The sequence below is a fragment of the Bemisia tabaci genome, chromosome 9, assembly GCF_918797505.1.
Source record: "Bemisia tabaci chromosome 9, PGI_BMITA_v3".
In the NCBI taxonomy this organism is placed as follows: Eukaryota; Metazoa; Arthropoda; class Insecta; order Hemiptera; family Aleyrodidae; genus Bemisia; species Bemisia tabaci.
The window spans coordinates 39369554-39386795 of NC_092801.1; the positions used below are offsets into that span (position 1 = coordinate 39369554).

General features: G+C 39.7%; 1 protein-coding gene across 4 annotated transcripts in view; it reads right to left on the reverse strand.

Moving 5' to 3' along the window:
- Positions 1-17242, reverse strand: part of dac (dachshund family transcription factor) — a 439607-nt gene that overhangs the window by 349752 nt on the left and 72613 nt on the right. Inside the window, exon 1 of one of the 4 annotated variants that reach the window (XM_019047293.2) lies at positions 6614-8184. The exons of 1 other annotated variant lie outside the window; for it this stretch is intronic. In XM_019047293.2, coding sequence (XP_018902838.1) covers positions 6614-7350 — 737 coding nt within the window. In that variant the 5' untranslated portion in view covers positions 7351-8184. Of the gene's footprint in view, positions 1-6613; positions 8185-17242 lie in introns of those variants that run through there. 2 more of the 4 variants (XM_019047291.2, XM_019047292.2) reach the window with 2 other exon arrangements.

Consider the following 17242-nt stretch of genomic DNA (forward strand, 5'->3'; position numbering starts at 1 on the left):
GCAACACCGGAGACTACTTGCTTACGTATTTTATGTGCTTCCTTGAAAAAATTTGCGACTCTCAAACACATCAATAAAATGCCAATTCTTTAAACGACGTCCTTATCTAGCTTGTTTTCAAAATTCAATCATATTATGATCACTGTGCATCTCGTTTCAATTAAAATCATTTACCCCTATGAATTACACCTTTCTATTTAAGAGGGATATTATTGGTGAAATCATGTATTGTTGATAAATTGTGTCCCTGCATATTGCTTGGTTGATTTATTTATTATCTGAAAGTTACGCATTTTATTCAAATTTCATAAAAGCTTCACTTAAAGGGCAGCATTTTATTACAAACACATTCTATCCTTTGAAAACCAACGATGGCGGTTTGGTTGAGATCAGAAATACTCTATTGGGGAAAATTATTTTACTCAAACACCAGCGGACACGATTTTTACAATTATTTTCAGTCATTCCATTTTTACCAAAATATAATGAGAGACGTTGACTGCAATGAATTTACCGCGAAAACTTTTAGTTTGACCATACTGCTGTGCTGATGAAACTGACTGGAATCTAGTCGACAGCGGCTTAGAGAAAAAACCCTTTTGACGAGAAACTGGTTAGCATACTACCGTCGATACTTAATAAATCGGCTTGATGTAGGAACGAGTCATGTTTGTACTGAGTTGAATATTTAAATATGTTTGATGACTCTAGATTATTGGCACACTGTCTTACGTTTATTTTGTACTACCTAGAAAACTATTTAATTTTGATTCATTAAAGAATGAAAAATGTTAAGACTACGATTGAATCTTAGAGAAATGCGAGGAGAAAGAATGCGTTGCATCGATTTTATTCAAAGATAAACTTTTTCAAGTCTACTTATCCTTGACCATCTTAGGAGAGGTGTTTCTCATCACTCAAAGTAAGACGAATAGAAGCTAAAAAATCCTAGTTCAAAAAAATTTAAGCGCTGTAGAATATTTTTGTAGCTATATTTTAAATGAGTGGAGTATTATAAAACTCAAAAGTTTCCCATTTTATCGCGTTTGCTTTTGTTAAATTTATCGGGCTGGTTTTAAAAATGTTTCTTACTTTTAACTATGATTGCTTTTGATGCGCGTTGGCTTATTCAAGTGTCAGTTTGAAGCGTGCCATTAAGCGTCCTTTATGTCTCTACACAATCTGAAATCACTTTAAAATTAAAGTCTTCAATTCAAATTTCATTAGGTTCCTCATTCAACATAACATTTGATTTTTCTTTCATACTCTTTGAAGATACAGCACTGAAAATTTTGAAGGAACACAACCAATTCATAACAACTGAACATTTTTACTAAAAAAAAAAATTCTTCAGCTCCTTTAAAGGTAAAGAATGAGATTTGCATGAAATTTTCATTTTATAATTCGAATACTTGAGAATGACTTCACTAATATCCATAGGATCTGAACGGCTCAATTCATATAAAATCCCCCTCCTCATTTATTTAAAGGCTAAGGAAACCAGCACACATCGTTTAAGACGTCTATAAAAAACAGTCTTGCGCTTAAATTCCGTACTCGTTTAAGATAGAGGCACAGAATCGACCGAGTATGAACAACGTGAGAGCGGGCTCCGAATTCTGGCGAAAACCATCGAGTTAAAGATACATAAGTTGTTTTTCACAAAACTTCATCCTCGAACGGAGGGATATCATTGGGCGCCCGAATATTTTGAAGTGGCTCCCAAGTGGCCGCAAGTAACAGGTTGAGTTTGAGGTGAGGTCTCGGAGTGTGGGAAATCATACGCGGAGTGCGGTGTGAACGGAGGGCGATTGTGTTGAGGCTGTTACAAAATACCCGATTTGTGGGCTCCGGGAATTATCTGATAATCGCCACCACCCGAACGCCGCGCCGCTTCACCCTCCGATTCGGAATGTAAGCTCACAAGAATGAACTTTCCACGGATTTTCCGGGTCAATTTAACCCCGATTCGGCACAACTTTCGGGAATGCCCCCAACGTTTCATGTGGTTTGATTATTGTATAGCGCATTTTTCACTTGAAAAAAAATCTCTTGGATCCAGAGTCCGACTCTTGAATTTTTTGTCTTATTATTTTATTGTGATCTTCTTACAGGAGAAAAATAGACGTTGTCATTAATTATTAAAAAAAAATTGTTGACAAGAAATTTTTGAGAAGACTTTTGATTCAATTGAGGTTTTCTTTTAATCGAGAGCCAAGTCTCTTGATTTCAGCGGATTTCTTTTTGATTCAAGCAAAACTCCGATTAAATCAAGAGTATTTTTTCTTCTCGAATTTTTATGAGTATGGATTTTTGAACTCTGTATCCAAAATACCTTTTTTTCCAGTGTGGTTAAAAGCTCCTAAGCTTATGTGAGAACCTAATAATTTCAGATAAACGCAAAATTCATAAGAAATTGAATTCGGAATGTAGGCTTACGAGAATGAACTTTCAGGGGATTTCCCGGATTAATTTAACACCGATTTGGCCGAACTTTTTTAATTACTCGCACGTTTCATGCAATTCTATAGTTGTACATTTCGGTGAAAATGGAGATTTGAGCACTCATATTCATTTGAGAATCTGATAATTTCAGGTAAACGAAAATGTCATAACAACTGAAATTCTTGGCCGAGATTTTCCAGGTCCGCTTAAACCCGATTCGGCCGAACTTTTAGGAATGCCCTATAACTTACGATGATTGCAGCGTTAAGCGAATTTTAGTGAAAGCGGAGAAATTTGTGCCTTAATGTTCATGTGAAAATCTAGCTACTTTTTGATGCGACTCTGAAATCCTGAATAAAAGCAATTATTCCGCGAAAAACTCGTTCCTTTTGCAGCTTATTTGCTTTAAAAATATAGGAAATTTTTCAATCCTAATAAAATACTCAAAGTGGAATTTTCAGTGCAGAAAAAAGTGAAAGGAAAAAATTAAATGTTAAACTTTGCAATCATTATTTTATAAATGCTTCATGCGGCATTAGCTTATGCTCTCTTTTTTATCGAACCAGTCTAATAAAACTAACCTGAACATTGATGTTTAACTCTTAGATGCTGTATCACGGAAGGTTTTAAAAATTTTCCTCCCCCTATATTTGTTGGAAAAAAATAAGATAATCTTTTTTCAATCATTTTTAAATTAAAATTTATTTTTAAGAAAGCCTTGAAAAGTCTCATAAAATTCATATCAGAGAAGGTTTAGTTTTATTTCGTTATCTTTCACTTTTTTATGATTGATACGTTTTATGTTTAAATCATCGTGCCTGTATGCAAGTTATATCTGCAAAGTGATTGGATTAATTTCAAGGCATTTGATCTTTAAAAGCATCTTCACTTCATCAGAAATTGTGGTCATCAAATGATATCTAGACCTAACTGAAACTTTTGCTGGTGGTCGAAAACCTTGTGAAAGAGCTTTGAGGCTGCGCATCAAACTGAATCTCGATAATGCTATTCTTCGTAAATTTCTTGGAGATTACGTTATAATTTTGGGAAACCCTTCGAGCTAAAATAGATTCTCCGAGTGGATTCCAATGTACTTAAGCTTTTTAAGAAACTTGTGCTAGGTGGGATGAATTAAAGAGAATAGAAAACGGGGAAATACTGCTTGATAAAATGACTGGATTCTCTGAATTAATATCTAGAAGTGATTCTATAAATTGAAGCCGGGCGGACTTTTTGGAAAACCTTCGCGATTTTGAGATAAGTTACCCCCAAGCCACTATCACGGGTTGCGTTTCCTACCGCGTATTAAACTAATCCTAATATTTACAAACAACTATTTTCAGTAAGATTCTCTTGAATAATTTCATCGAATATCTGCAATTTGGGGCTCGGAAAATTTGCCTCGCGTGAGAAAGTTAGAGAATTATTCTTAGAATTGCATTATGTCTGGTATATCTTTTGAGAATACTTGGTAGGTAATCAGAATATGCCTCTGCTGTTTATGGATAGTATCTGAAACTAACATAAGTATCTAGAAGTTCGGCTCGGAAAGAATTTTCAACGCGCGATCAAAAAATATTCGATTTTTTTTTTTAAATAGAACATCGGGCATGGAGGATAATATCCGACAAAGCTATTTTGTCACTGACTCACACGATAAAGACAATTTGTTCCTTCATAATAATTATTTTGAAACGAAATATACCAATAAAGTGCATTTCATACATTTTGATCTAGTTGCAAAACGATGAACATTGGAACTTGCAAATATTTGACGCGACAGAACTATTCATTCGATCATGCTGTTAAGTTCCTAATTTATTTACAATGCAGTCATTAATTGAAGCAACCAAAAAAAAAATGAGAAAATTTTAAAGTTAAGCTGTGCTGAGTAGAGAAATACCAGTTGGTATTTCTCTTGTCCTCTCGTTTCTACTAAGGGAAGTTTTAAACTACACTAATATGCACAATTTTAAGATGGGATTTTTCTGAAGATTTTTTCAAAATTCTACTAATGGTTCACCATATGTATATTATTGCAAATTATATTGAATCTTTGAAACTGAAACACCCTCAAGAAGCTCCTCATCAGAGACTTGAACTCTGAAAAAAGATCAAATGTGAAGAAAATGAGAATATAGAAAGTTCTGCCCTTCGTCTGAGCTTTCTTGCCGCTTTCAGGGTTTCGTTCTCTTTTTATAAAAATAATAAAGAATTATTGTAGTTGCAATTGCAGATGCTGCGTCTTTTTTAATATCTAACTTTTCACGTGTAAAGTCTAAAGTATGGGCAGTTTTAACTATTTCATTCGAACAGTTCAGAAATCTACAAACTACGCAAAAATAGAGAAATTTACTGCAATATCTGAATTTTTTTTCTCTTCTCCTACTTCTTCTTCCGGCTCACATTTTCTTTTACTTTTCTCTAAGTTGAAAAAGAGGTGAAAAATTTACTACAAATGGTGACAAGACAAAGTCATCACCATTCCCTGAGATAGCCTCTTAAACTTTTACATGACGCTTCGGCCTTTGGACGAATTAAATGTAATTTAATTTTAAACAACTATTTAATGAGACTAAAGGCTATTTAACTTTGCTCCTATTTATATTTGTTTAGAGGAAAATCATTCTGACACGTAGAACAGCTATATGATCTTGAATAATAGGAGTCTGTGTTCCTTTTAATTTTCAAAATTTGAGGGAGCCGTACGAAATTTACTTTATTAAATTAATTTTATGTCAAGCGAATCCAAAATTCTCAAGAGAGGTAATCAGTAAATTTAGTTAAGTAATAGCTGCGGTTTATGAAGACAATTTTTGCAACTTTTTAAAGAAAGTTCAATTTGACTGAGGCAATGTCTCCTAAAGAGTAAAAAAATGTTGGTGCATATAGATGTAGGTTTTTTTGAGAATGCTTGTGGTTTTTTTTTATTATTAAAAATGTTTAATTTAATAGTTACTTATGGTCCAATATTTACTTTAACCCAAAATCTGTTCTGAAAACTCATTTATTACGCACAAATATTGATGGTTTTCAAGAATACCTATTCTCTTTTCCCGGCGTGAGAAACAATTTGTGAAACGAGAAGCTCTTCAGATCATACAAAAATTTTACGTATCAATTAATCTTCATAATTCAATCCGATCTTTTGAGTCTTTTTTGTGATTGTGCTTGCACCGTTACACAGCATGACACATATTTAAATTAGCCGAAATTATCTCATTATTTTGCCGTTCTATATCTGCGACAAGTCTACCTTCGCACTCAAACCTGCTTGTAAATTGCAGCCAATTTTTCATCGGCTTGGAAAAATTAAGACTGAAAACCTTCAAGTATTCATGGACTGAAAAGAATTACTTCATGACATATCATTTGCCCTTTACTCCTAAATTTTCATTTTCCGTTACACCGAGAACTCTACCAGGCGATTTTCATGATTCTTCGAACAAGAAAAGGTGAACTTTAATTCTTGGATCAAACCTATCTTTAGGTCCTTCAATCACAACCCAGATTTTTTACCACGCAAGATGGCACGAGTGCTTCACCGAGAAAAAAAAATCGCTTGCAAGGATAAAACTTCGACTTACGATGAACACCGAACTTGTTTGGTTCAAGTAACGAAAATTTCCAGCCATAGGAACCGAAGGTCGGTAAGCTGAATCAAACTTCAGTTTCGGCTACCAAATATTTCAATTATCCGAACCGAAAGGATTTTGTGCTCAATATGAACCGCAAAATTCACTAATATTTAAACTTTCCCCCAGCTTTTCTTTGAGTCGTCGCTTAGTAAAAATCTGGAGAAAAGTTTAAACATTGGTGATTTAACGATGCTAAGAACTGAAAAAACGCAATACCCTCTCGAGTCATTTTGAACCGAAAAAGCCCGGTGCTCAATATGAGCCGAAAATGTTTGTTTCTGAGTATATACCGGAAAAGCTCGGTACTCAATATGAACCGAACTTTCTTGCTCTGTTGGTCGAAGGTTTAAATCATTTTGAGCCGAAAAATATGGTGCTCAATATGAACCGAAAAGTTTTACGCTCGAGGGACACCGAAAAAGTTCGGTGCTCAATATGAACCGAACTTTCTTTCTCCGTTGGTCGAGGGTTTGTAGGGATCAAGGAAAACGTCCTGGCACTTCACATGAGGAATTTGAAGCATTGCTTACCTGGCAGTAGTGCAGTCCCTGTAGAGGACATCGAAATCCTTGCAGGACAGCAACTTGCATCGGTTGACCCCGGGCTGTATGGCACCGAGCCCCCTCAAAATCCGCACCTGCTCCACATTGCACACCAGGGGCACGATATCCAGCCGCTTGAGCTTCGTGTAGACGGTGTGGAGCCCGCCAACGAGGTGCTTCAGAAACAGCTCGAAAGCCTGCGGGAGGCAGAGCATCGTGTCGCCTTGGATTATAAAAGCCGCCACCTTGTGACCTCTGTAGTCCACGAGCTTACACTCGTTGGCCGTGGGGTCCGAAGTGGATATCGGGGGCGGCGAATTGTAGCTCCGCGGCGGTACGTGGTGGTGGGACATGGCCATGAGGTCCAGCGGCGAGTGGTGGACCATGGACCCCAAGGAGTTCAACAACCCCAACCCTGGGGGCGGCAGGGGTGGCAGAGAGTGACCCATGCGGTTGGCCATGGAGACAATGCCGCTGGGGGTGGACACCGGCGGCGGGCTGTGCTGGGATATCGGGTGGTGCCCCCCGGAGATCGGCGACTCTTGGAGACGCACCATGGACACGGGGCTCGTCTGCCCGTTGTTCGTGATGGTGTTGTTGTTGTTGGTCGTGTTGTTGTTGTTCGTGGGGGTCACCGGGGTCTTGATGGCCGGGGGCGGGGACGTCGAGATGTTGGAGCTCCGGTCGCTGTTGGTGGAAGCCGACGAATCCATCGCAGAATCCATTACACGCACACAAACACACGAGAGTTTAGTTTGCACTGGTATTGCACTCACACCACATTGTTCGCAACAAAACTTAACCCTTGTTTTTTTCTCTTTTTTTATATTATTCAAAACACAAAATAAACATAATTTTTAATTGCACTAAGGTATGATAAACAACGCGCACTTGGTTATGATACACCGGTCACGTGGTCCGAAAAATTTTGGTCACCGAAAAGTCGACACACCAATTTAAAAAGCACAGTTTTGAAAATCCAACCTTTCGAGGTTAGGTCAAGCAGTCAATTTCCGAAACCGAATCGAGAAACCGAATTGGGGGATTGTCCGCGACGAGGGCGGGCCGGAAAGGCGTCGCGGCGCCGAAAAAAGGAGCGAAACAGAAGTGGAAGGAACACGCAGCGGAGGGCAGAAACGCAATCCGAATTGGCCGGGACGAGAGACCGCGCCGCGAGGAGCAACCAAACAGAGTGGGACGAGTCGAAACCGAGAAACGAAACGGAGCCGAGAGAAAATAATATATCTCAAACGGGGCGGGGACAATGTGTTGTAGAATTTAGAGAGAGAGAGAGCGAGCGCGAGCGAGGGCCGGCCGGGGCGCGCGGGGGGTTGGATTACAAATAGATGGCGTGCACAGCAGTCACACAGAGAACAACAAACCTAACCTCACTTAAAATCCCAACACCTAAACATCACATTTTTATTAATTTTTGTTGTTTAATTGCGAAAAAAAATTGGGAAAATTCTGTGTTTTTTTAAAAAAATAATTGGGCTAGGGGTGGTTTTTGAATGATGGGATTTGGAGATGGAGAAAGAGACACGGTGTGGATTGCGTTCCGTTTGGTACTGTCTCTGTCCGGCGGAGCCGTCCCCCTCCCGCGCTGTTATCCGGAGCCGAATGAGGAGTGAGGTTAGGAGCGCTACCGCGCGGATTGGGCGGCGCGGCGGGCGGTTTCCGCGCCCTGATTGGCCGCCCGGAGTCGTCGCCGCCTGACGCAATGAATCGGGTATTTTTCCGTTTTCAACTCCGCCTCCGACTCGGTTTCTCCGATTCCCGGCCCCGCTCTCGCCCCGGCCCCCCGGAGTCGTCGGGACGTCTTTTTTCTTCGAGTTATAATTCCGCTTCGCATTTAAATAAATAATCATCCCTCTGCTCGGCGCTCTCGCTCGCTCGCCGTCTTTTGCGCCTCGGCGTTCGGCTCGCCTTCGTCGCGGGCGGGGGCTGAGCGGGCGAGCGTTTTAAATACCCCGGGAAACTCGATTTTTACTTCCGCGCGCAATTTACGATATCGCGCTGCCATGCTCCCGTGGCCACAGGGTGCCTCCGAGAAATGGATTCCGGTTCGCGAAAAAGAACCGCGAGCATTCAAATTTCGCTAGATCGTGCAACTTTTTCCACCTTGAGAAATAAATTACACTGGGAAAAAAAAAACACATTGTATCTTGAGTCCAGACTCTTAAAAACACACTGGAAAAAAAACACATTGGATCTAGAGTCCAGACTCTTAAAAACACACTGGAAAAAAACACATTGCATCTAAAGTCCAGACTCTTAAAAACATTGGCGAGAAAAAATACTCTCGATTCAATCGGATTTTTGCTTGAATCAAAACGAAATCCGCTCAAATTAAGAGGCTTGGTTCTTGATTTAAGCTAGATTCTGATTAAATCAAACGTACTTTTTCTTGTCGATGTTTTTAAGAGTCTGGACTCTAGATCCAATGTGTTTTTTTTTTTTTTTTTTTTTTTTTTTTTTTTTTTTTTTCAGTGCATCGACAAGAAAAAGTACTCTTGATTCAATCAGAATCTAGCTTAAATCAAGAACCAAGCCTCTTAATTTAAGCGGATTTCGTTTTGATTTAAGCAAAAATCCGATTGAATCAAGAGTATTTTTTCTTGTCAATGTTTTCAAGAGTCTCGACTCTAGATCCAATGTGGTTTTTTTCCAAGGTTGTTCACATGAATAAGTTTTATCTTTGCTCCTGATAAGCTATAGATTAAAGCCGAGAATTATCTTTGGAAATTTAATTTTTTTGCATGCACTGGAAACAAACACATTGGATCTGGAGTCCAGACTCTTGAAAACATTGACAAGAAAAAGGACTCTTGATTCAAGCAGATTTAAGCTTAAATCAAAAGGAAATCCGCTCAAATTAAGAGGCTTGGTTCTTGATTAAAGCAAAAATCCGATTGAATCAAGAGTACTTTTTCTTGTCGATGTTTTTAAGAGTCTGGACTCTAGATCCAATGTGTGTTTTTTTTTTCTTTTCTTTTTTTTCTTTTTTTTCTTTTTTTTTCTTTTCTCGTGAATCGGATAATATATAAAATATTAAAAAATTTCGAAGAAAATTTTACTTCAACTACTACATAAACTTTCTTTTATTTTTAGACTGAAAATGACTGTGTTATGTCAAAACTTCTCGAATTTTTAGTGTTTTATTTTTATCCTTGTTTCCCACGTTTCTCCCCTGTTTTTTTCATGTTTTCATTTCTGAATTGTAAAACTAACTCGAACCTTTCAATCCTTTTACAACATAATAACTAAGCAACTCCCATTCAAAATGTCCCGATTTTTGAGTTCAACCAGCAGATAAATCGGTGAAAATTTCAGCTAGAAATGATCTTCAGTTTTAGGGAAAGTACAATGGGCTAGTTTCGCTTGTCACAAAAGCTTTATTTTGATGAAGTCAGATTGATCAGTAAAAATGACAAAATTCGTCGGGACCCGAAATTTTCATGCATGGCAGAGACGTAATCTGGCTTCGTTTTTTAACTTTCTGCCGAGCTGGGCCGGTATCTCACTAGGAATTGATTGAGCAGAGTATTGCGAGTTTACACCTTCCGCCATCGCGCCTTCAATTTCGCACATGCAACACGGACATCCATCAAGTACGAATAGTTGTATCTCTGCGCCGTCATCAAAGCGCATCCTCTCCTGTGCTGTATCTTCAAGTTGTGTTTGTTCCGTTTTTCTTATTTGTGGCGGCGTTTCAAAAACTACGTAAACAACACAGCCAAAGATAGACAAGACGTAATTGGCCTTATTTTTTAAGTATCTCGACCCGAACAGAAGCAATACTTCAGTATTATCATAGAACGAAGCATTGGGAGATCACGCCTCGCGCGTGTTTTTTTTTTTCCAGTGTGCGAAATAAATTGGTCACCTGAAGAAGTTTCATCTTTGCTCCTGATAAACTATAGATTAAAGCCGAGAATTATCTTTGTAAATTTAATTTTTTGCATGATTTCAGTCATCTCATTGCAAAGAATGTAAGTATGAATAATCTTGGTTCCTTTTTTGCAAAATGCAATCCACATGATAATGATGGTCGCGTTTTTTTTTTTTTTTCTTCTTTTTTTTGAGGGGGGAGGGAGAATCAGGGTTACACAGGTGAAATAAACAATATGGAATGAAATTTCACATAGCTGCGGAAAATATAAAGCATAATTATTTTCGAGGGGTAGGTATGCAACAGGTACTAAAAAAACATCGAAAAGTAAAAACCAGTTCTGATGGCGAAAGTGCGAAACCACGTTGAACTTCGATTCGCCTTCAATAAACGAGGTAGGCAATACGGCCTCCCAGGAGTTAAAATAGTGGTATTCATTATCTGGCGTCGCACAATCATTTCAACATTACAACTGAAACGAAAAAACCGTGGATTTGATATTTTGACTTTCTTTCCTGAAATAAATCTGACTTATTCAACAAGTTACTTCTAACTTTTGACGGAATTGTGTCGACATACAGATAAAAATATCAAAAAAGCAGGATGAAGGGGTAAGAGACTTCTTGCACTTTTGAGTCTCCCGGTGCTTGGCATTATGGCTTGTTTTTCTTTAGTATCTGTTTCTCGCAGACTTTTTGTGGCCGTCTGAAACTTGTCCCTCCGTCTGTTGGAAAAGGAAAATTTCGCAGAATTTCCCTAAAGCCCCATCCTCACAGTAAAATTAGTCATGCGGCTTAATGCCGGAAGGTGGTTTTCAGTTTTATTGGACGAGATTAAAATCTTTCTGCTGAATTTTTTGGTTAGCAGTCAGATCATACACGATAGCGGAATTTTGTTTGTACGTTCATCACATACAAACTTCATGATTGTTCGTGATAATGTTGAATAGACCTGACAATAATTTGACCCCAGTCCGCCTAGAAGTCTAAAATATATTGGTGTAACTTGAGAGTAGAAAAGTCTCATAGCGGTAGATATTACTGCTTACTCGGTTAAGCTTGAAGTGCGCCTTCAATTTTGTCAGATAAGAAATAAAACTACAAGAAAACACGAATCGTTACCTTTTTGAGAAGCATGCATTGACTCTGTCTCATTGTTTGATTTAATTGGTGGTACAGATGAATAAACTTGGAATCCGCTTAAAATTTGCCTTCAAGTTTGTTGGTTAAGCAAAAATAAGCAAAGAATACGAATAATGCAATGGTATACTTTATTTGCTTCTAATTTTTAGGCTGCAGTAAAATACTTTCCGTCCGAAAGCAACAAAAATTCTGCATTTCTACTGAACTTGATACAAATAGCTCACCCGATGCATTCGCTTTGGATACTGAGTGAGAGCCGGCCTTTCCGCGAGAGGCAAAATGAACGCAGTTTATAATAACAGAACTACCTACAAATAAATTAAATCTAAGTGTACTATGAGTCACTGCATCCTAGGAAAAGGAAGATGCAAACACAAATTTCATTTTTCATGAATTTTCAAAGAGATTTTAGGTGCTGTGTGTGCAGTCTGCAACAATTATCCGCAAATTGATATAGAAGTTCGATTCGTGATATTTCTATTTTTACTTTGAAAAGTAAGTTTCTATGCATTTAATAGCATTCTCCGTCCATTGCAGACATTTCAAAGAACTTTACGGAATTTCATGAAATTTCTTTCAATAAACTTGCTTGAAATTCTATATCTCTGTTTTTACAAACAAGAAAAAAACACTGATAAACGTAACCCAAACCGTAGGTAACAAGGTGGTAAAATAGTGCTGGGCAACGTTATTTGTGCACGCTATTTCGCAGCGAAAACAAGGCTAAAAATTTCAACTTTTCCAACGTTCAAATTTTAACTTTTAGACCTTCTTTTCGCCGCACACTGGAAAAAAAAACACATTGGATCTAGAGTCCAGGCTCTTAAAAACATCGACAAGAAAAAATACTCTTGATTCAATCAGATTTAAGCTTAAATCAAGAACCAAGCCTCTTAATTTGAGCGGATTTCCTTCTGATTTAAGCTTGAATCGATTGAATCAAGAGTCTTTTTTCTTGTCAATGTTTTCAAGAGTCTGGACTTAAGAGCCAATGATTCCAATGTGTTTTTTTTTTCCAGTGCAAAATAACGTGGACCCAGCATTATTTTACCATATTTTCTGATTTTGCACGTACTTTGTTCTTATTTATTTAGACCATTCCCACGTACTCCCATCCAGCAACAAGACCTCCAAATCCACATCCAAGCCGCAGTCACACGCCGTAGGCGAGATCCCGTAGACACATCCGAAAGATCCGGAATTCCGGAACTCATTGTCGGAGAGTGCCCACCGCGGCACTAGCGCCGTCTCTCGAGTCGAGCTCCATCATCGAATGATTATTCTCCTCGGTGATCGATTCTGTAAGGTGTAGCCGCATAGCCGGCGGATTTATTTTAAGCGTAATTCATTTTCTCGCTCTTCCTCCCCACCCCCCACCCCCGCCCCGCCCCCAGCCAGCCCCCGCTTTTTCCGAGCCAGCTTCCCGCAAAAGCTCCTCGAAATTCCTCCGCCGCGTGCCCCCCCCCCCGGCCCCCCACCCACTCCTGTGATTCTCGCCATATTTATATCGACTCCCGTCTCACCTCCCCCCTCCCCGCCACCGCCGTTCCAGCCTCATTTTTCCCTTTCTTATTCGAGATTTTCCTTGTTCCCTCCTCGTGCCAGCGTCCCCCTTCCCCGCCCCCCTCTAAGACCAGATAAATTCCGCTCTCGCTTTGTGTTTCGGAGGATATTTGAAATTTCGCTGGCGCGAGCTACGGCTTCGCCTGGACGACACTTTCCACGAGTTCTTCAACACTTGGAGCCGCTGGTTTGGATTTCGAGGGGAATTTAGCGAATGGGCCAGTGCTTAAATCGATTGACCAGCCGTTTCTACCTATGTTTTTCCCGCTTGAATAAAGCTTTAAAAGAATCATTCGAAAGCATCGAAACTTTTCGACCGAGGGAAAAGAAATATGAAAAAAAAAAAATACCAGAAATTTGCACGGATTTTCTTATGAGCTGATTTCTCCCCCCCCCCCAAAAAAAAAAAAAAATTGCGCGATCCCCCTTGGTGTGCCCCCAAGTTAGAATCACCATGGCGACTTAGTTTTCATCAGATGAGGGTAAATTAGCAATTTTACTTAGGAATCACCAAAATAAATGTCATACGTGTAAATTTACAGCTTCAAAAAAAAAATCCTTAAAACCAGCCCATTTTTCGAAAAAAAGGGGGCTTGGGATACACGTTGAATGTATGAGCCCAATATTTTTTTAATTTCGTGTATTTGCTGCATTTTATCTAGCTCTATATTTTTCCGAAAAGGTCAGAACCAAGATACGACCCTCAATGTTCCTTCTCGTCACTATTTTGGTCTGTATAGACTATAAATGGACGTATTTCTGTCAAACGGAACTATGTGCATGAAGACATGAGCCCTGAGACCCATAAGAATATATGCATAACAGAGCTCACGTCATAATGGATATAGTTCCCTTTGGCAGAAATACGTCCAAATATCATGATAAAGCAACACGGAAGTAGTCATACCAACACTGGAAAAAAAAAAACACATTCAGTTGTTCCTTAATTCAGTCCTCGATTCATTCCTTGATTCAATCCTGGAGCACAACTGGACGCACTGGATAAAGTATCCCTTTAGGTTTGTAGGCGCCAATGCGCGTTCCGCGTCGATGCTTGAGGTATCCCTTAGGTTTGTAGGCGCTAATGCGCGTTTCGCGCTGGCAGCAGGCCACCGCTATGTGTTAGGTACTAATCGATGGTGAAAGTGCATGAGAGCGTATCTCGGAAAACCACGATTTTCCAGGAGAGTAAAAAAACTGTCTCGTTCCTCCTTATTGTCAGTAGAAGGATAATAATTCTTGAGGATAGCAAGAATAAGATGCTTTTTTAGACTCTGTCACCATTTTGAATAATTTCTCGAACTGTTAGGAAATACGGCAGAAATGCACATGCAACAATGCACTAGAAAAAAAACAAACAAACAAATTGGATCTAGAGTCCAAACTCTTAAAACATGGACAAGAAAAAATACTCTTGATTCAATCAGATTTAAGCTTAAATCAAGAACCAAGCCTCTTAATTTGAGCGGATTTCCTTTTGATTTAAGCTTAAATCTGCTTGAATCAAGAGTCCTTTTTCTTGACAATGTTTTCAAGAGTCTGGACTCTAGATCCAATGTGTTTTTTTTTTTTCCATTGCATAAGAATATGTGCATAACAAAAGCTCACGTCATGATGGATATAGTTCCATTTGGCAGAAATACGTCCAAATATCATGATAAAGCAACACGGAAGTAGTCATACCAACACTGGAAAAAAAACACATTGTATCTAGAGCCCAGACTCTTAAAAACATCGACAAGAAAAATGACTCTTGATTCAATCAGATTTAAGCTGAAATCAAGAACCCAGTGTCGGGGCCAAAAAAGAGCACTCAAATCTTGAGTTGAATGTGATTTATTATACGAAAGACATACTCGGACATTGCAAAACAACAACTTACTGGGGCAGGATCAGCCCCAGCCGGACCGGACTCTAATCAGTGCATTCCTCCGCTCCCGTCCTCCATCACCCCATGATGAGGTCATATGTCTAACACCCAGCCTCTTAATTTAAGCGGATTTCCTTTTGATTTAAGCTTAAACCTGCTTGAATCAAGAGTATTTTTTCTCGTCAATGTTTTCAAGAGTCTGGACTCTAGATCCAATGTTTTTTTTCCAGTGAACCGACGTAGATCCCGTCCAGGACGTAGATCCCGTCCAGGACGTAGATCCCGTCCAGGACGCAGATCCCGTCCAGGACGCAGATCCCAGTCCAGTGCGGAGGGAGACTGCGTTCATTGCGTGGGCGGGCGCGGAGCTTTGCCGCGACCTGAAAACAAACGCTAGACGCATCAACGACTGCGAGTGCGGGTGCCCGTATGAAGTCGCGTTTGTTTGCCGAAATCCCGAGACCAGATCTAGCGCCGTCCGCCACCAACGATGCACATCAAACCTCCGACTCCGAGAAGCCTAACGTTTGTATTGGCAGCCGAGCTCGAATCGCTTCTCCCGAACTTCGGGGGACCTCACGCAAGTCCATGAGGGGGCCACGGCGGATCCAGCAAGTTGGCAACACCGGATTTCCTTCATTTAAACCCATGAAAATGTATCGATTTTTGGAGCGTCCGGGTGCTCCGACATGAATCGATTATTTAGCATAGGTTTAAATGGAGGAATTCGGGGTTGCCAAATTGCTAGATCCGCCTCTGGAGGAGGCTAGCGAAAGGAGCGATTCGAGGGATCTTGAAAATTTTTCCTCCATTAGGAATCGCACTATGGGCGTATCCAAGGATTTTCGGTTACCTTAACCGAAAACTTGAAAGTGCCTGATAAACTAAAGTTTTTTTTCTGCGCGAGAGCACAAAAACTGAGAGCGAGTTTTCATGGAAATCAGAGCACGAATGAGTGTTCCGCGGAGACTTTGAGGACAAACTGCGGGCTGATTGTTGAAATTGATAGATAAAGCAGACATAGAGATTATGGAGCGATCGTATTAGTTGAATTGGAAGGTCATTTCCTACACGGAGAAAAAAAACTTCGTACGTGGGACCCGAGGTTCAGGTCATATGGATCTCTGAAGTTTTCGGATTGAGCATCTGAACACTTTAGGTCCAGCTGCTGAGGTTTGGATCACACATCTGAAACTTCAGTTCTTACATCTGAAGTACTTAGGTTCTCGCATCCGAAAAAGTTCGGTTCTCACATCTGAAGTGCTTCAGATGTAAGAACTGAAGTTTCAGATGTGTGATCCTCGACAGCTGGACCTAAAGTGTCCAGATGCTCAATCCTAAAACTTCAGAGATCCATATGACCTAAACTTCGGGTCCCACGCACGAGGTTTTTTTCTCCGTGTATAGACTAAGGGGGTAAATGATGGACCAACTAAAGGGTCTCGCGTGGGTTGCCGTTTAGTCTAATACCTACCTCTTTTGTCCATCGCAACCAACCATGTCCACCAATAGGATCCCTCCATATCCCTTTTGTCTTCTTTGCCCACAGCTTTGTCTATCAATTTCAACAAACACCCCTCTGGTGAAGAGGCAAATCCAGATGAAGAGTCTCTGCAATTCTTTTCCATTTTGACGTTTCTGTACGTTTAATTATTCATGTGTTGTTGGGTCAGCGAAAAATAAAGGACTGCACATTTGTTTTCAATAAGTTAATTGTGACTCTTTATTTTCTTACGACTAAAAAGAAAAGCAAATTTTGCGCTAGTGATATACTTGAAACAAATTCCCCAACTCACTACGCCCGCTGGAAAAGATGCCTTGGACAAAACGAAAATTTTCCAAAAAAGTGTCCGATTTGTATGAACTTGACATGAAAGGGTGAATCTGTTTGAGGCTTTGAGCGACTGCTCCATTGGCCCTACACTGAAAAAAAATTCTCGGCGTTTTTACCAAGGTCAGTTGGTACCTTTACCATCTCACTTTTTTTTACGAATCATTGGTAATTTTATCAAGACAGACTGGTAAGCTTACCTAAAAACCGGTATTTTTACTGTTTTTTTTTTCAGGTACGAATACCACTTTTATTGGTAATCAATCCCCGGTAGCTTGGCCATTTTATCTCGGTAATTCTACCACGGTCGATAAAAAAT